This window comes from Giraffa tippelskirchi, chromosome 10, assembly GCF_054371585.1.
Source record: "Giraffa tippelskirchi isolate mGirTip1 chromosome 10, T2T-mGirTip1v1.2.pri, whole genome shotgun sequence".
NCBI lineage: Eukaryota > Metazoa > Chordata > Mammalia > Artiodactyla > Giraffidae > Giraffa > Giraffa tippelskirchi.
The window spans coordinates 2025102-2043633 of record NC_137284.1 but is presented as its reverse complement, the minus strand read 5'-3'; the positions used below and the strand labels follow the sequence as shown (position 1 = coordinate 2043633).

At 64.9% G+C, this 18532-nt stretch overlaps 2 protein-coding genes across 8 annotated transcripts in view; one reads left to right on the top strand and one right to left on the bottom strand.

Annotated features, from left to right (window-relative positions):
- KCNQ1 (potassium voltage-gated channel subfamily Q member 1) overlaps positions 1-18532 on the bottom strand; it is a 364825-nt gene that overhangs the window by 253965 nt on the left and 92328 nt on the right. For 5 of the 7 annotated variants that reach the window (XM_081533328.1, XM_081533326.1, XM_081533327.1 and 2 more), the window contains exons 3-10: positions 17361-17487; positions 16796-16874; positions 16354-16450; positions 15618-15758; positions 8160-8270; positions 7796-7891; positions 5651-5773; positions 4612-4756 (exon numbers count right to left, since the gene is read on the bottom strand). In XM_081533328.1, coding sequence (XP_081389454.1) covers positions 4612-4756; positions 5651-5773; positions 7796-7891; positions 8160-8270; positions 15618-15758; positions 16354-16450; positions 16796-16874; positions 17361-17487 — 919 coding nt within the window. The remainder of the gene's footprint in view (positions 1-4611; positions 4757-5650; positions 5774-7795; positions 7892-8159; positions 8271-15617; positions 15759-16353; positions 16451-16795; positions 16875-17360; positions 17488-18532) is intronic. The other 2 variants (XM_081533329.1, XM_081533332.1) reach the window with 2 other exon arrangements.
- LOC145523290 (uncharacterized) lies at positions 2152-4681 on the top strand. The gene is made up of 2 exons (XM_081533333.1): positions 2152-3208; positions 3656-4681. The coding sequence occupies exons 1-2, from the start codon at positions 2553-2555 to the stop codon at positions 3750-3752; spliced, it is 753 nt and encodes a 250-aa protein (XP_081389459.1). The 5' UTR covers positions 2152-2552; the 3' UTR covers positions 3753-4681.

The following is an 18532-nucleotide window of genomic DNA, read 5'->3' as shown; positions in this document are numbered from 1 at the left end:
AGAGGATCCCAGGGCGCTGAGTGGGCCTGAGGCAGGCGCCCTTGTTAAGCTGCTCACTGGCTGCCCAGGGCAGACAGCAGAGGGGAAGGCAGTGAGGGAGAGAGGGCGAGACCATCTTGGCGAAGAGACCAAGATGGATCTCTTGGTCCAGGGCTGGACACGAGACCTCTCAGCCCTGGGGCTGAGAGGAGGGGCCAGGGGTGAGCAGCTCAGAAGAGGGCCAACAAGAAGGCTCTGGCCCAAGAGGTGAGGACATGCCCGCATGGCCCATCCGGACCCCCATGACTACTGGAGGGGTCACAGGTCCATCCGGACCCCCACGCATACTGGAGGGATCACAGGCCCCGGCCTGCAAGACCGGCTGCGTGAGTGATGTGTGGTGAGTGGAGCCAGGGGAATGCCACACCCTCAGACCAGGACAGACAGGTGGATGCCGGGAGGGCACCTGGAACCCTATTCTCGTCCTGAACAAGGCAGCTTAGACCTAGGTGAGACCAAGGCAGCACACAGACCAGGATGCCGTAGAAGCAGCGCCTTGCCCTCATGGCCATGCTGGTTCCCAGGCCACGGGCTTCAAGGTAATCAGGGGCTTGTTACCGACACACATCCCTGGGCCTCCCCATGGCACTGTGACTCGGTGTCTGAGGTGTGGGTCTCCAAGTCTGTGTTAAGAGTAGAATTCAAGGAGCACGCAGAGAAGCCCCAACCTGGAGCATCCCCTCCCAGCTTCTCTCATCAGGAACAGCTCTGTCCGACACCAAGAAGGGTGAAAGCATCTCTCTGCCAGTTCTGGAACAGAGCAAACTTCCTGCGGGCAGCACGGAGCTCGCCTGGCACCGGGGACGTGCCTTCCCTCCCAGTGGAGAGGGGAAGCAGGCGGTCCTGGCTCTGACGCACAGGCTGCCTGGGTTGCCCACCTGAGCAGCCCCAGTGGGGACCGTACGCCCCCCACACCTCCGCCCCCCACCCGAGGGAAGAGGCCACACCTGAAACCACAGGAAGCAGGAGCCGGCAGCTGAGGCGCCACATCGAAAAGAGGAACCAGGAGCCAAAGGGTGGATGCGGACAAAGCAGCACAGAATCCGAGCAGACCCTCGCGCCGGCCGCAGCACGGAGGGCAGCCACCTGCCAAGGCCGGTCTTCCTGGAGCGCGAGCGGTGCGCCTGCTCAGACGCGCTCTTACGGGGCGCGTGTCACAGGTTGCCTGGGAAACCCCACACCCATACACCAACCGCACGCAGGTCCCGGTGCGGTTCACGGGGTCGCCTCTGCCCATACACAACGCCCGCAGTTGCTGCCTCAGCCCACAGCCCCACGAGGAGGCGAGCCTCAGAGAGGCCCCTGCGAACAGAATCGGACGCCGCATGAGCGCGGGTGATGATGTTCCAGGACGGACAGGGTGGAATCCGCACAGTCAAGGGGCTCAAAGCTGTGACGTCACACACGAGGGAGCTACAGGATGCTAAGACTGAGCAGGTGAGACCCTCACGTGAGGACACACAGGAGAGAGAGAACAGGTGGAAACTGAGATACGGGTGAGGGCCTAGGAGACCAGACAGACAGGAGGCAGGAGAGACGGCGAGGGGCACTGCCCGGAGGGTTGTGCGGATGCTTCCAGCCGAGAGCAGAGAGGTCGGGGCCGACCTTCCCCTTGATGAGAGACACAAACCCTCAGAGTCAGGGATCACAGCACCTCGTCGTGAAACTACAGAACACCAAAGTCAAAGAGAAGGTGTTCAAGGTCATCAGAAGAGACCAAGGGTCGCCTACAGAAGATGGTCAGCTCAAGAGGGCACAGCAGCTGGGAGCTGGCGGTGGACTTCCAGCCTGTCCAGAGACAATGCAGATCCCTACTATCCTACAATGGAGAAGAATATGGCAAAGAATATATATATTATATAAAACTGACTCACCTTGCTGTGCATCTGGTGCATTGTACATCAACTATATTTCAATTTAAAATTTTTTTAAAAAATTAAAGAAAATACAGATCTCAACCTGTATTGTTCCAGCAAGCTAGGCCACGGTTCAAGAGCAAAGGTAAAACACAGAAATCTCAGACAAGCAGAAACCGGGCGGCCCATCAATAGACAGTCCCGGAAGAGAGCGCCAGCTTCAGGAAGAAGGAAATTAAACTCCCACAGAGACAGAATCCTGGCAAATCTGTCAGCAAACATGAGCCTCCACTGTCAACAATGAACCACTAATGCCAGGGCAGTCTACAGTCAGGACGCAAACAACGACGCAGAGGCCACAAGACAGTTGGGTGCTGGCGTGAGAACCCGTCCAGCCCACTGCTCGCTGCTCAGGGAGGCAGAGGCGCAGGAGGCAGGCAGCCGGGCTGTGGTCAGTATGGGGGGGGCTCACACAGCCTCCACACGCGGGAAGGCAAGAGGCTGGACTTGCGGGTGGGAGACGGCGTGAGTGGGAGCCGCAAACCCCCAGAGCAGGCGCGGTGTCTGTGCATCGATTGGTCCCTCCACAGAGCGGGCATGTGGGCTCCCACCGTTCATTCTCTGAAATTCTGTCTGAAGCCCTTGTGATGAGAGCAAATGGCTCTGTTCACCCAGGGACCTCACGCTGCCCCCAACTCCACCGATACCCGGGGAACCCCCGAAGCCACAGGTCCCCCTCTAGCTGCTTTCGGCCTCGTCTCTCCCTCCCTCCACCGCCACTGCAGGCTCCCAGCCGACCTGCCACCAAGTCCTGCCCACTGCTCCACGGGTGCCACCCCAGGAAACCATACAGGGCCCAGGGCTGACTGGCCGCTCCTGCTCTGTGGCCTTCTGCCATCTGGCCCATCCAACACCTGCTGGCTCCAGTCATGCCTGTGGCCCAGGGCCAGCGGCCTGGTCAAGCTCACGGGTGGAAAGAGCCCTCGCACGTGTGGGAGCCCACAGGAAGGAGGCAGGGGAACCACGGGAAGCCGCGCCCAGGTCACCGTGCAGAGGAACGGCCAGCCCCGGACACCTCTGTCCAGGGTGGCCCTGCTGCTCGCCGCGCCCTTCCTCGACCCTGAAGATGGGGCTACCGCCCGGGGATTGGAGCAGATTCAACAGGGCTCTGGGACCCACAGACTGGCTGTGCCCCCGGGGTCTGAGAGTCACAAGACAGGAGCCCAGAGCAGCTGCCAGCCCGACACAGAGAGCCACGCCTGTGGTGGGGAGAGGCGTGTGGGTGGGTGCTCCGTGGGCACCGCGGCGGGCAGGTATCGCCCTGGGCAGGCGGGCACCATGGACAGGGCTGGGGGGTGCGTACGCGGGCAGGCGCCGCGTGTGGAGCAGAGAGGGTCAGTTCAAGTCGGGGTCCAGCATGGGAGTGGGGTGCAGCCTGGCGGGTGGTGCCCAGCGTCGGGAGTGGGGCTGTGGGCCTGTCCCTGTGACGGTGTCTACCCCGGAGGAGCACCCCTGCTCCCACCCCAGGGCTCCCCAGAGCCACCCAGCAGGAGGGGAGGACCAAGGCGCGTCCAGGGACCCCTCGGGCAGGGGCGTTCTGGGTCCCCGGGGCCCAGCCGACAGCTCAGACTCCAGAAATCCGGTGGCTCCGGGCTGGGCGGACTTATCTCGTTGGCAGGGAAGGAGAAAGCCCTCCGTGCGGAGGCATTCCACAGACGGCGCCTGATTCCAGGCCCTTGTCCCTCATTAACATTCCGCAGGCAGCACGGAGGACTCCACGACGCTGCGTGTGTTTTGGGGGCTCCGCGTTCAGCCAACGGCGAGCGCGGCTCCGCCCCACGCCAACCTGAGCATTAGCATTTGCAGAAAGCCCCCATCTGTGTGGCGACGGTGGTCCTGTCCCAGATCCGGACCGCGGGCACAATCGTCCTCTGTGCCCACGGCAGCGGGCAGGCGGGCGGTGCGTCCCAGGGGCCCGACAGTATGTGAGGAGACCCCGGGCAGCCCAGCGGGGCGGGCACCCAGGCTGGGTCTTGCACACCCAGCTTCCCAAGGAGGATGCCCACAGACAGCCTCAGGAGCGCAGAGGGGCTGTGACTCCTCCCAGAACATCCCTGCCCTCCGCCGGCCATGCCCGAACTCAGAGGACGTGTCACGGGCCAGCCACCCACAAACCCGGCGGACGGGGTGCCAGGCACCCACCAGCACATCAAGAGCTCGGCCCCCTCAGCTATGCTTGAGACAGAGACACCATCCTCCGCCCCCAACACACTGGCGCGTCCCAGCACCGGCCGGAACACGGGGGGTCCCGGGAAGAGGGCAGAGAGGGGAGAGGTGGACACGGAGGAGACAGAGAACAGAGCCGAGTGGGGGCCAGCTGCGGGCACACACAGGCTGGCTCAGGACCCGCAGCCCCACTCCACCTGGGACAGGGGTCCACGTGAATCGTGGGCCCCTCCGCTCCACCAGACCTGGGCGCCAGGTGTATAGCACGGCCGAGGCAGGGCCTGGCTCCCAGAAACCCAGAGCCCAGGACAGAACTGGGGGGAGGACTTCCACGAGTGACAGGGGGCCCGCTCTGACGAGGGGCAGACGTGGCAACCCCAGCTGTCCCCAGGACGAGAGCGACTGGTCGGCGGACGCGAGGCCCCGGCAGCCCTGGTCAGAGCTGGGGGTGGCCCTGCTCCCACCCCCACCGCGAGCGGGGGCTCCTCACCAGCGCTGTCGTAGCTGTCCACCGAGAAGGGCTCAGGCCTCCGCTCCTCCAACACAGGGTCGCAGGTGATGTGGGGGACCGTCAGCGTCTTCTCGCCTGGGCTCACCCCATTGTCCTTGTCCAGTTTGAACTTTTTTTTCTTTACCTAGAAAACCAGACGACAGGAAGTGGTCAGTTCCTGGGCGTCCCCTGCTGGGGCCCTCTGCTGACCCCCGACCACCGGTGGCAGCACCCCTGGGCACCTGCCAGGGCCGGGCTCCGGGACCCTCGCACACTGGCGGGGGCGGGGGGTGCTGCAGTGTGGGGTGCTACCAGCGGCCCCCTGGGAGCTCACAGCCTCGGGGGCAGGTGGACAGAATCTAGCAAACAATGAGTAGACAGGAACACCCCAGGGCAGGGGACCATGAGGGCTGCGGCCCCCGGGGGCTTGGAGCACAGGGGAGCGGGGTGGGCAGACTGAGGGCCAGTGGGCATGTCTCTGAGGGGGTGATGGGGAGGACGTGACGGAGCTGGCCACACTGGGGTCTGGGGGAAGTTTTGGCAGAGGAAACGGCGGGTGCAGAGGATGCGCAGGCAGCCAGCACCTGGGAGGCTGCGTCTCTCCAGGGCAGTGTGGGCGCGGGCCAGAGGGAGGGCGCTGCTGGGCTGGCTCTCTTGGGACTCTCACCTGAGCCTGCCTCAGCTCCCTTATACCAAGACCCCAAGACCCTGTTCTCTGAACCAGACAGCCACGGCCACCCTGCTGCTCACCAGCCCGGCACAGACAGCTCAACACCAAGCCCCCATGGAGAGCCCCCCGCTGCCCCCAGCAGCTGGCCGGAATCCAGCCGGGCATGTCCCCATGCCGCTTCCTCTGGACCTGCCCAGCGTTGGCCTTGGCGTGGCCAGTCCCGGGGCCAGACCTGGGCCACCTGGATGGCGGGAGCCCAGCAGGGTGCACACTCCTGGTGCCCACGACGACGCGGCTCCACTGGACTGAAGGGTCAGGGACAAATCCTGGCCGGGACGTGGCCTCCCCCCGCAGCGACCCGGTGGTTACCATGGCGGACTTCTTGGGCTTGGGGCTGGGGGACAGCAGAGTGTGGTTCCGGGACGGCTTCCGGACGTAGATCTTCCAGGTGGAGGAATCCGGGTTCTCCGCTGCATAGCACCGCCACGCCGTCTGAAACCAGCAGGAGGGGCCGTCCGTCACCTGCGGGCCCACGGGAGCTGCGGCCACACTGCCTGCCGGGCCCCCCTGCTGGCCGGGCCTCGGCCTCCTGCCCACCAGCCCCTTCCCGAGGCTGGGGGTCCACCCCTGGCTCCCCAGGCGATGCTCACGCTCAGACAGCACAAAAGCCTGTGAACCCCACTCCCTCTGTGTCCACCTCCCAGGCAGGTCCCATCGCAGGGTGGCCCTGCCCCCAGCCCTGGTCACCGCCCCTCCTCGGGGCACTCCTGGGGGCAGGCAGTGTGCAGCCCCGGGCAGCCGGGTCCAACCCCAGGGACATCTTAGTGGGGCGCCCGCAGGGAGCGCCGAGGGGCAGGGCCTCAGGCTGGCAGAGGCAGGACTGAGTGTCCAGCAGGCAGCACCCTCCCCCTCCCACAAGGACCCCCAGTTTCTGGGAACCTCCAGACGGTGTGTGGGTGAAGGTCTCAGGCCTAGAGACCCCCATGGCAGCTGCCACATGGGGTGACCTGGAGGAAGGGGGAGGCCACACCATGTTGCGGGGGGGATGAGAAGGGCGGTCAGGAGCTCGTAGGAGGACGCACCCTGATGGCCTCAGCGCTGCCAGCCATGGGCACCAGGGAGACGCGGTAGGGACATGCTCCTGGGCAGTGATGCCCCTGTGACTGGAGCCGGGTGACATGCCCCGGCCCCCAGGCAGGGGTGGGCTTCCAGCTGCCCCTCATCCCCCTCCAAGCCTCTCCCGCCTCCTGGGAGGCGCGCGCGAGGCTGCACACCCACCCCATGGGGAGTCCATGAACCCCCTCCTGCAGGCAGGCCATTTGCTGCCTGATTTATAGTCTCCCTGAGAGAGGCTGTGGGGCCATAAAACCAGGCTGCGGGGCCCGAGCCCCCAGCCTGAGGGCCGCTGCCTCCACTTCCTTCCTGTCCAGGGTTAGCGTCCGGCCCCAGACGGTGGTTCCGGACAGGCTCCAGAGGAACAGTCCTGATGAGCTGCGGCTGCCGCTGCAACCCCAGGGGCCCTTCAGCTCTGGGTGCCCAGGCCGCCCTGGTGGGCACAGGGGCCCACGTCCGGGCTGACACGAGACGATGACCCTGCTCCAGGCCCCTGCCCGGCCACACCGCCCACAGCCCCAGGCCCGCTCCTGCTGCTCCCTGGCTCTGGGTGGACAGCTCGGGACACCACCGTCTTCCAGTGGTCCTTGTGCCCAGGCTTCACAGGGACTGAGAGGCCTGCCCGGCTCTCCAGGCTGTTCCTGGAGCCCATGTCCAGGGGCTCAGCGCCGCCTGCCTCTGGGACCTGCCTCTCCCCACTGCTGTTGGGCTTGGAGCCTCGTCACAGAAGCCTGGGGGGAGGGGGAACAAGGGCCTCCAGGCAGTTGCAGCCCGCGCCCCACCCCCAAAGGCCTGGTGCTCTGAGCCCTGGCCCCGTAGGGAAGCGGGCCTCTGGGAGGTGAAGGTAGATCCAGAAAGTGGCCCATGCTCTTGGGTCACCGGTCCCCATCCGGGAGGACCGAGCCCCATTGGTGCTGCACAGGCCGGCCCTGACCCTGGGGGACGGCCACCTGCTGACCCCCCTTCCCTCCCAGACCTGCCTCCATGCAGACGAGGGTGAGGACAGACACCCAGGTGGCCACTGCAGCCAGAGGCCACAGGTCCAGAGGAGTGGGCACACCAGGACCAGCCAGGCCGCCTCTTCGTGCCCGAGCCTGGCCCACAGGACAGAGGAAGCTAGGCTCCCCAGCCCCGTGCCTCCCACCGGCTGGCCGGCATCGTCCCACAGCTCCCGGGACAGGAGTTACACTGGGCAGGCGAGTCCGTGCCGTGACCCGCAGCCCTTCCACCCTCCAGAGGGTCCACTGGAGAGGGTCCACTGGAGAGGGTCCAGCCGCTCTGGGGGCCGAGGGCCGTGCCCAGTTCCCCAAGCAGACACGGCGCGTTCCCCGGGTGACATGGGCACACGGACGCCTAGACGACAGTGCCGGGGCCGTGGGGGGGCAGGGCGGGGACCATCACCTGGATAAGCGAGGCTGCCGCAGGGATCTGCCTGTTGAAATGCTTCTGCCTCTGCTTCTGCTGGACCTTCAGAGCAAAGCCGGAGCCGAGAATCCCCTGGAAGGACAGAAGGCAGGCTCACACCCTGCAGACGCGGGAGCTGGAAACAGGCTGGGCGCCCTGGGCTCTGCTCCGCGCTGCAGGCCCCACAGATGAGGTCAGTGCCTCCAGAGACCCCGCGCCTGGCGAGCAAGCTGGGGTCTGAGTGTGCCACCTGTGGGTGTCTGCTCACAAGGCGGCCTCCCCCGGCCATGCCCCTAGAACCCAGAGGAGGCTGAGGGCCGTGGAGACGCCACCCCACCCCGTCGCGAGCCGGAGCACCTACCGCCGGGAGCGCAAAGAAGGAGATGGCGAAGACAGAGAAGCAGGAGGCGATGGTCTTTCCCACCCATGTCTGTGGCACCTTGTCCCCATAGCCGATGGTGGTGACTGTGACCTGCGGGCGGGAGGAACAGCAGGCGGCGATCAGCCCTAGAACCTCAGGACGGGCGTCTGTCCAGCCGGAAGCCCCTCCACCCGAGACCTTCCGCGTGCAAACAGAGGCCAAGGAGAGAGCCCTGCACCAATAGGCTGGGCAGCTCAGAGGCTAGAGCCTGAGCCCCAGGGTCTGGTCCCACAAACCTAATGCTGCAAAGGAAGCAAGTCCACAGCGCGTGCATGGGAGCTCGGCCTCCCTGTACCACCCCCGCCCCGTCTGAGGAGGCCTGCCACCCAGGAGGCCAGGAGCGCCCCCGAGGCCCATCCTCCACAGAGAGCCTGGCCACAGATGGCACGCCGCTTCCAGATGCCAGCCCGGTCACCAGATGCTTCATGCGCCCTTTTTTCTGGGAGAATCAGATGAGTCTTCTTCTCTATGGTGGGGGTCTGTCCGTCCAAGGCGTGTGCCGGGACAGCGGGGGTGGGGGCCACTGCCCGCCGCAGCCTCGCCTGCTGCTGGCATCTGAGGCTGGCTCCCGGGGCCTTGGGGCCCACCCTGGCTGTGCCTGCCTGCACCAGAGCCTGGGCCATGGGCTGCCTGCTGGGTTTTCGAGGAGTGGACTCTGAGCCTGGCAAGGGGACCCAGGGTGCCCAGAGTCCCAGCTTGCCCAGTCAGCACACGTACCCAGCCCTGTGACGGGTGGCTGGGCCTTCCCTGAGCCAGGCTCCCCGAGCCAGGCCGCTCAGCGAGCTCTGCAGAAGGGTCTCAGGACCACACACGTGTCCATGCAGACAGAGACCAGCACAGGCGTCCACACAGAGATGGGTACACGCAACGGCTCGGAAGCCCAGGCCAGAGGCGAGAAGCCCCACACGCAAGAGTGACCGAGAGTCTGGGCTCAGGGGTTGGGTGAGGACTGCAGTGCGGGAGGCCAGGTGTCCCCCACCCCCTGGCGCAGGGCACACTCCGGGCTCCTCAGACCCTGTCACAGACCTCCTTTGTCAAGTTAACGACATCCTTCCAGCTCTGGGAGGAAACGGCCCATCCCCACAGAGCTGTTTGTTTTTCCTGAATTCACAGACGCAAGCAGCTCAGGAATGGACTGTTTACGGCCTGTGTGCTCGCCCCCGACGGCAGGCGACCCGGAATGCTGAGCTGCACGTCCCCCGGGCACAGACCCGGGGAGGCGCCTCGGCTGGGGTCTCTTCTCCGGGACTGGAGACTCCAGAAGGCCTGCCCGTCCCCCCAATACATTGCACGGTGTCACTTCATTTCCTCTTTTCTAAAGCCGCCTCCTGGACACCAGTGGGCTGCGGGGGAAGCGGGAGGCCCAGCCTAGGAGCCCAGCTCCACTGAGGACGTGGTCAGCCTGCCGCCACCCCACAGGCCATGGCCATTTGTCCAGGGCGGGAAGGGGCGGCCAGGAGTAGGGGTGAGGACAGAAGTGAACATGAGGCGCTCATACCAGAGGGGCAGCTCAGTCCGGCAAACTTGCAGCCACGCCGTGAGCTCCGGACCATTGGACGGGATCTCACCACTGCTGAGTGAGCAGGCTGGCACCAAACCAGGGGTGTACGTCCCCAGCTCCTCGCTGTGATGCCAGGGTGGGGGGCAGAGGACAAACCCAAGGCTAGAGGCTGCCACGCTGGGGGGTCCAGGCCTTGCACAGCCTCAGGGAGGCTGGAAAGATGGAACCAGGGAGAGGGTGGCCCTGGGGAAGGAGAGGTGGAGAGAGAGAGGGGCTGGGGGGTGGGGGCAGCAGGACTGTCTCAGAGCAGCAAAAGGTGGGCGCAGCGGTCCCGGGGCCCAGCACCGGTCACCGTGGGGCTGCCTCAAGAGACCCTGACCAGTCTTGGGGCGACAGCAGCCAGCATGTGAGGAGGCCACCCAGCCAGGCTTGGAAACTCGGAGTAAAAACAAAAGCAAACACCACCCCGCAAACAAGCCCGCTTCCTTTCCGAGGGAAATCATAAATAAACGCACAGAAACCCACGCAGGCCCAGGGCTCCTGGTCACACAAGCTCCCCTTTGCCCTCCTGGAAGCCAGCGCCAGGCTGCCTGCGGTCACCGTGGCCGAGAAGGCGCAGGAGCCGGGGGCTGTGGGTCCAACACCGCGGGGGCAGGGGCAGGACCTCCCTCCCTCCTTAGGGGGCATGAGGGAGCCCCACCCAGCCCCTGGCGGGATGCTGTGGGCCCCCCGGGCCCCGCCCAGGCCTCATCCACCCCTCGGCAGGGCCAGGCCCACAGCCCCTCAGCAGAGGCCCCGGCCTCTGCCCCGGGTGCCCAGCTCAGACGTCTCCTCCTCAGGGGGCCCTTCCTGCCTCCCGGGGAATCACAGCGCGAGGACCCCAACTGACCATGACCAACCATGACCATCCGCAACCCAGTCTCTGAGAGCATGCAGCCTGGGCGGGTGACGCCTGCAGGCCCCAGCGTCCCGCACAAACAGGACCACGGGGATGTGCCAGCAGGGAGAACCAGCCCGGTTAAGAGGCCCCGTCGCCCAGGGGACTTCTCTGAAGCAACGGGAAGGAGGGCCTCCTTCTTGGGATCGTGGCCTCTCAGGGAGCCGGCCCTCAGAGGGAGACTGGCTGGCGCCCCGTTTTACAGATGGGGAAACTGAGATGGTCACAGCTCTGCCCTGGCCCCAGGGCTGGCTGCCTGGTGTGCCCGGCCACCCACGCCTGCTGCCAGCCTTGAGGGGTCAGGAAGGGCCCACACACAGGGGCATACACACCCACACACTTGACGCGAGGGGCTGCTCTGGGGGCCGCAGGGAGCGGGACCCTCAGGACCAGCAGGGCTGAGGGGCGTGATGGGCCTTGGCGGCCATGGACACTCGAGCATGAATCAGCCGGAGAAGGGCACTGCCTGGCATCCGCCTTGGGGGGTCGCCAAGAGAACCGTGAGCAGTAACAGCCCCCGAAATGCACAACCAGCCTTTACTGAACCCTCACTGGGCACCAGTGGCTCAAACGGTAAAAATCCGGCTGCAGTGCGGGAGACCCAGGTTCGATCCCTGGGTCGGGAAGATCCCCTGGAGAAGGAAATGGCAACCCCCTCCAGGATTCCCGCCTGGAGAAATCCAAGGACCGAGGAGCCTGGTGGGCTACAGTTCACGGGGTCACAAAAAGTCAGGCACAATGGAGCAACTAAACCACACAGCGGACACCCCAGGCTCTCTGCGTTCCCGCTGACAACCCTCCCGTAGCTCTTGGAAGCGGGCACCCACCTTACCCCCAACAAGGCCCAGGGTCACTCGGCAGGTCAGTGCAGCTCCACCCCAGTTCCTGGCCGGGTCACCCCTGCTTCCTGTTTGCCTGTCTTCCTGATGCTGACCGTGCTTCTCTCACTCGCACTGAAGCCGGAAAGTTCTTTCTCCAGATGACAAGGGCTGGACCCCACCCCAGAGGAAACCAGGCCTGAACACCGCCCTCGGTGAGCCTGCCGAGTCCACGTAAGAAACCATCCCCGGACAGTCAGAACGGTGAGATGGACCTGCCCTGTGGACCCCTACTCATCCCGCAAAACCCAGTCGTGAAGACCCTTCTCTGGCTGGGCTCTCAGAGCCCATGGTCTCAGCCGTGTACATGTCCGACAACAGGTGCAGGAGGGACTCAGAGCTGGTGGTGGCCTGGGGTCCTGCGGACCCTCCCATCTAAGCTGCAGCGCACCCCCACCTTTGCGCGGAGTCCAGACACAGAGGAGCCCTGGAAGCTGCGGGGGTGCGGGGCGGCCCCCTGCTCCCTGGGCTGGCAGTTTCCCCAACTCCAGATGAGGGCCCAACATGGGCCCCCACACTGGGCGGTGCCGACAGACCTTGCCTGTGGACGTTTGGGAGGGCCCTGTCCTCACCCAGCGCCCCAATGCGGCCCCCAGACCCTTTGGCTTCACCCTGCTAGGACACAGTCCGGCCTGGGAAGTAGAACCTTCTGGAGCCAAGGAACCAGAGTCAGACTCAGTTTTAAACGGTGGTGGAACGCAGGGCGGCTTCCACCCTTTTCACTCCCAATTCTAAATTTAGATGCAGGGGTAAACAGAACCTGGCAACCTCCGGATCTGAGAGACCCCCGGGCGCTAAACAGAGAAGCCCGTGTTTGCAAAAGCTGCTTTTCCCTCCACTCAAACTTTAACACAAACAAACGCATTTTGTTCCAAGGGCAGAGAAGAAAGTCTTAAATCCTCCCCGACACCTCAGCAGCCAGGCGTGGGGCGCCACACTGGGAGGGGGTGGGGAGCTCTCACCCCTGCGTCGGGCGCCCCACCTAGGGCGGGGGGAGCGGAGGGGACCCCGGCCTGGAAACCGAGGCTTGGTGAACGGAGGGACCGACTTGTGATGTCCACCTGGGACAGGGCTGTTCCCAGCAGAGGAGCGTCCCCCAGCGTCCGTGTGCCCCGGGCCTTCAGAACTCGAGCCTGCTCGGAAAGAGGGTCTTTGTCAATGCGACTGGGTTAACGACCTTGAAAGGAGACGGTCCTGAGCTCCTGGGTGGGCCCTGCACCCGCCGACCGGCGTCCCATGGGAGTCGGAAGGTGCGGCCACAGGCCCTGAAGCACCTGGGCCTCAGAGGCTGGGAGGGGCGGGCAGGACCCCCCCCCCCCCCACGGAGCTTCGGGAGGCCGCCAGTCTCGAGATCTCAACTTCAGGTCCCCAGAGGCACAAGGGAGCACAGTTCTGGTCATTCACTTTGCTGTGGGCACCCCAGGTTGCCAACACATGCTGTCCTGTGGGCCCCAGACAGAACCGACCGCTTCCCAGGCGCATCCACTCATCCGGTTAAGCCTGGTGCCAAGGGTGCTGGAGCCACCACCGGGGCACCTGCAGCCTACCCAGTGGGTCCACACGTGGCCCTGGCAGGCTTCCCCCAGCCCGCCCGCACTCCCGGCTCTGCAGAGGAAGCACAGCACAGGGCCCGTCCCATGGCCCAGACACCCAACCGCAGGGTCTGTCTCCCGCGTCCAGCCAGAGGAGCTGGTCTGGTGCGATGCCGTGTACCCACAGGTGGGAGCCTGCCTGGCCAGCAGGCCTCGGCGCACCAGGTCTCTGAGAGCAGCACAGCCCGCAGGCAGGCCCCTGGCCGTCCACCCCAGGTGGGGAGCCTCAGGGAGCGGGCTGGGCTCACTGCCCTGGTGGCCTGCGACGCCATGCAGAGGGAGGGCCGCCTGGCCCAGAAGCCCCCAGCGGGCTATCCCGCTTGCATGTCCTGATTGCTCATCCAGGACCTGCTAGGGGCACAGCCCAAACTCGAGCCCGGGCCGCTCTGCCCGCCTGGACAGCTGCAGGGGAGCCGCCACTGAGAATGGGGTCGTCTTCCCGGAGCCGGGCGGTGGGGGCACTGGGCCCATGGGAACAATGGCCAGGCCGGGCCCACGGCAGCCAGGCCGGGGCCGCAGCTGACGGCGAGGCCGGGGCATTGCTGCCAAGCTGGGCACAAAGGGGCCGTTTTCCCGGCTGGCGGGCGGATGTTTGCACAGGTGTGCGCGCGGGAGCAGGGCTCGCAGGGGCCGGGCTGGGGGCAGCTCTGAGAGAGAGGCTGGGAAGGCGGGCAGGCGGGGGGGTGGGGGAGCCGGGCACCGCTCACCAGCCGAGGCCCCTCCACCCCCACACCCACGTGCCTCCCACCGCGCCATTTGGCCCCTAGGATCCTCCCAGCCCCGGGCAGCGTGTCCCTCCACGGGCCTGCCTGTTATCAGAAAGTGACCCCTCCCCTGCCAGAGCAGGGGACAAGATGCCCTCCCTCCAAACCTGCCGGGGGGCCAGCCATGCCCCAGCCCGCAGTCGGCATCAGAGCAGGTCAGCACGTCCTCACCTTCCCAGGGCAGCCTGGCATGTTGGAAGCTTCCAGAAAAAAATGCTGACTCGGCCAACATGAGGAGCCCCGGCCTTGGCCTCTCGTAGGTGGGGATGGAGACGCGAGTGGCTTCCTGCCCCACCCAGAGCCGCAGGGGCAGGCCTCCCTCTGGAGGGTGGGGGCCCTGGGCAGAGGCTGAGTCCCCCCACTCCACCACCATTCTGGAAGGAAACACGTCGGAGGTGGACACGGCCAGGGCCCGGCTCAGCCTGGATCTGGAGTTCCATGGAGCCGGCGCTGCCCCCAGGCCTCAGCCACACCTTGCGGGTGCAGCCTGCGACCCCCTCCTCTCCCGGGCTGAGCGGGCCTGGACATCAGCCACCCAGCCCCCAACTCAAAGGGGCTCCATCGGCCACCCTTGACCTCGGGCATCTCATACCCAGGGCTGGCGTCACGTGCTCTGCGGATCGGGCTGCTCTGGACCCTCCCGGGCACTGGGCCCCAGTGCACCCCGTGGGGGAAGGAGGAGGGCCAGGCCCGGCTGACGGCCCAGAGGGGCCACTCCCCCACCCGCCTTCCACAGCCAGAGTCTGTCCAGACCACCGGGACCCTGTGCGTGCCGCTCCCAGGCCAGTAAGCTGCTGACCACCCTGCGACTAAATGAGAGCCCGGGACCTGTCTCCTCACAAGGCCCAAGTGGAGGGTTGATGAGGGGCGTCCTCCACGCCCTGAGCTCACACACCGGCTGACGCTGGGTTCCTGTTACGACCAGGAACCGGGGTGGGGTGGGGGGCATGCAAGGCTCAGACCCCCTGGCCCTGGCTGAGGCACCCACGGCCAGCCCAAGTGCCACCTGCCCACGTCTCCCTTCCCCCCAACAAGCCTGGGTCCTGGGAGAAGCCAGCCCACACTCCTGGGCTCTTCCAGGCTGAGGGTATTGGGTGCAACAGGCCCCAGAGCCCAAACTCACTGCCAGGGGAGCCTCCGGGCCCCGGGGCAGAACCTGGGGCTCCTGCGCACTGCCGTAGCTGCGGCCAGCACCAGACACGTGGGCCAGGTGCCCGGTCAGAGTGGCGAAACTCCATGCCTCTTGCCAAGGCCCCCGGCCTGGTGTGGTGGGCTCTGTCAGCCACCTGACGACAAGCTCCTGAGCGCAGGGACGTTGGGGGGGCCTGGCGCTGAGCCTCACAGAGGCGGGGCCCGGGGTGGCAGGGGTCTTGGGGCAGCGGTGGGGGTGGACGGCGCTGGAGGGCCCAGCCCAGGGGTGGCGGAGGAGCTGGGACCACCTGCAGCCACGGCCCCAACAGGTGCCCCTCGCACCCTCGCCTTTCATCCCGTCAGACCTCCCTCCGCAAAGCCAGGCTCAAAGGCAAGATCGTCAAGGGCCTCAAGGTGGCGACGGCTGGGCTGCGGGTGTCCAGTGTGGGGCCCGGCCGCCCGCCCAACGACACAGCTGTGCGCAGGCTCCAAGCCCTCGGGGGGCAGGTCTCGAGGCCCCAAGCCCCAGGGCAACACGCTGTGCCCCCACGCCCGGGGTGGGCAGTGGCCTCATGGCCCAGAGGTGCCAACTTACCACTCCCCACCACAGGGCGTCCGCGTAGCTGCCGAACTCGACCTGGCCCGACTCATTGACGGCATCCTTCTCGGCCAGGTACACGAAGTAGGACGAGAAGATGAGGCCCAGGAAGCCGATGTACAGGGTGGTGATGAGCTCCTGGAGACAGATGGGAGAGGACGCTCGCCGGTCAGCCCATGCCCGCAGGCGCCCGGGGGCCCTGCAGATGCTCCCCAGAGAGACATCACGTGCCAGGTGAGGGGGCAGCCTGCCGGCGGCCAGCTCCAACCATTACCTGAAAGTCCCATGTAAAAGCCAGCCTGTCTGACACGCAGACATTGGGCTTGGAAAATAACCTAGTTTCCCCAACTTGTCGACGGCGAGGTTGGGTCTCCCCGCCCGGAAGTGAGGCCAGTGCCCTGGCCCGCCCACCCGGCTCTCTTTCCCGCAGGACCTCGGGGAGACGCAGGGACGGGCCTCACGAAGGGGTGCAGGCCGGCCACCCCCGCCCCCACGGGGCTGCTCAGGGTCTGCACAGGTTCAGATTTCTGGGTGTCCTGACGCTTCTCCCACATTGCACGTCTGTCTTTCCACCTACCCGAGCATCTCCTGTCCCAGCTTGAGGGGACGTGGGCATACCATCTGCCTGGCCAGCCGGGGACTCTGGGCCCTTGGGTAGGAGGTGGGGGTGGGACGGCCCGGCTGGCTCAGGCTGAGGCTGCGCTGGGGCCCTGCGCGCTCCCCGACCACACACCTGGCGGTGGATGAAGACCACGGAGCCCAGCAGCCTCCAGGTGCCCCCCTGGCGGTCCACGTGCAGCATCCGCAGGATCTGTAGGAAGCGGATGCCCCTGCGGAGGACAGGCCCCTGTGGGCGCCAGGCGACTCTGCGTCACCCCCCTCCCCGCGCCACCCTCCCCCTCCCCAAGCACAGCGTCAGGGCGGGGGCCACACCAGGCCCGGAGCCAAATCCGCACGTTCCTCAATTCCCTGGGTAGCCAGCCTTCTGAGGGGCAGCCCCAGGATCACCCCAGTTTACAGATCAGCAGACTGAGGCCCCCAGACCTTGGGGTCCCAGCCTGCGTCCTAGAAGCCGGTGCTTGCACCTGACTCAGTGTGGGCCCAGAGCCCACCCCCGAGCACCTGCCCCGCCCCGCCGCTCACACCCCCACCGCCAGGTCCGTGGTCCTGCCTACCTGATGGCCGAGGTGGCAAACACCTGTCCTTTGGAGCCCACGCAGAGGACCACCGTGGAGGCCACCACTACAATGAGGTCTGGGGGGAAGAGCCACCGTCACCAGCCAGGCAGCTGGACTCTAGCAAAGAGCCTGGCAGTCAGCGGCACAGGGCCCAGCGAGGGGGACAGGGAGGCACCTCGCGGGGGAGGTCGGGCCCCCATCCCAGGCACATGTCGAGGCCACCCGACCCCCCTGCCCAGCCCTGGCTCATCGGCTGCTGAGGGCAGTGGACACGCAGGTTGTGCTGAGCGTGACCAGACCCCCGCCTTGCCCCGTGAGCAGCATCTGGGGGCAGAAGACCTGGACACTGAGGCTGGCCACTGATGGGAGCCTGAGAAGTCACCCCGCTGGCCTTGGGTTCCAGCCCCATCAGGGGTGGAGGAGGCTGGTGGTCTCTCAGCCCTCAGGGGGACTCTGCCTGGTGGTGTGTGATAGGGGTCTACCTGCCAGATTCTGGGGGGCGGTGCCCAGCCTGTGTCTGGAAACCTTGGGGTGAACCTTCTAGGGGGTGGACGTGACTCACCAATGATGGAAATGGGCTTCCGGGCAAAGCGCAGCCGGCCCCAGATGCCCACGTACTTGCTGCGGCAGCCAGCCGACCAGAGGCGGACCACGTACTCCGTCCCGAAGAACACGACCAGGACGATCTCCTGCAGGGACAGGGCGTGTGAGTTCACCTTGCAGCTGCCCCCAGGGACAGGTGCCATGCCAGGGCCTCTGCTGAGACGCGTGGGGGGAGCAGGTGGCCTGGGCCCCTGTCTGCTGCATCGTCCACCTGGACAGGCCGGCCGCCCAAGCCCAGGTCCACCACTGCACTGGGTACCATAGAAAAAAGATGAGACATTATGATCAAGTGGGTTTAACACCTGGAATGCAAAGTCAGTTTGACACATGAAGATCAACCAATACAATACATCACATTAATAGAATGCAGGGGGAAAATAATCACACGATCTCCTAATCACAAAAGATGCAAAAAAAAAAAAAAAAAAGCATTTGACACAATTCAGCACCCTTTCATGATAAAAACTATAATCACACTAGGAACACAGGGAACCTGCCACTGGGTAATAAAAGCCACATATGAAAACCCCACAGTGAACACTGCATCCACACAGAAAGGCTGGAAGCTTTTCCTCTAAGATCAGAACCAAGACAAGGATGCACATCTCGCTGTGTCTACTCAACACTATACTGAAGTCCCAGCTAGAGCTACTAGGGAATAAATAAAAGACTTGCAAACTGGAAAGGAAGAAGTCAAATTATCTCTGTTCACAGACAATATCATCCTAGGTATAGAAAACCGTAAAGATTTCATGCAAAAAAACTGTGAGATCTAACAAATGAATTCAACAGAGTAGGATACAAAAGTGAGAAGTGAAACTGTTAGTCACTCAGTCGTATCAGTCTTGGTGGTCCCGTGAACTATAGCCCACCAGACTCTTCTGTCTTTGGACTTCTCCAGGCAAGAATACTGGAGTGGGTAGCCATTCCCTTCTTCAGGGGATCTTCCCAACCCAAGGATGGAACTTGGGTCTCCCTTACTGTAGGCGGATTCTTCACCATCTGAGCCACCAGGGAAGTTGATCACAAGAATCTTTGCATTTCTATACACAAACCATGAACAATCTGGAAAGATTATTTCAAGAAATGAAAGACAACAAATAAATGGAAATACATGTTCATGGACTGGAC

Coding starts and splice junctions, on each gene's coding strand:
- LOC145523290 (XM_081533333.1), top strand. CDS start 2,553: ATGGCTCTGTTCACCCAGGGACCTCACGCTGCCCCCAACTCCACCGAT. Junction 3,209..3,655: donor GTGGGCACCGCGGCGGGCAG/GTATCGCCCTGG, acceptor AACATTCCGCAG/GCAGCACGGAGGACTCCACG.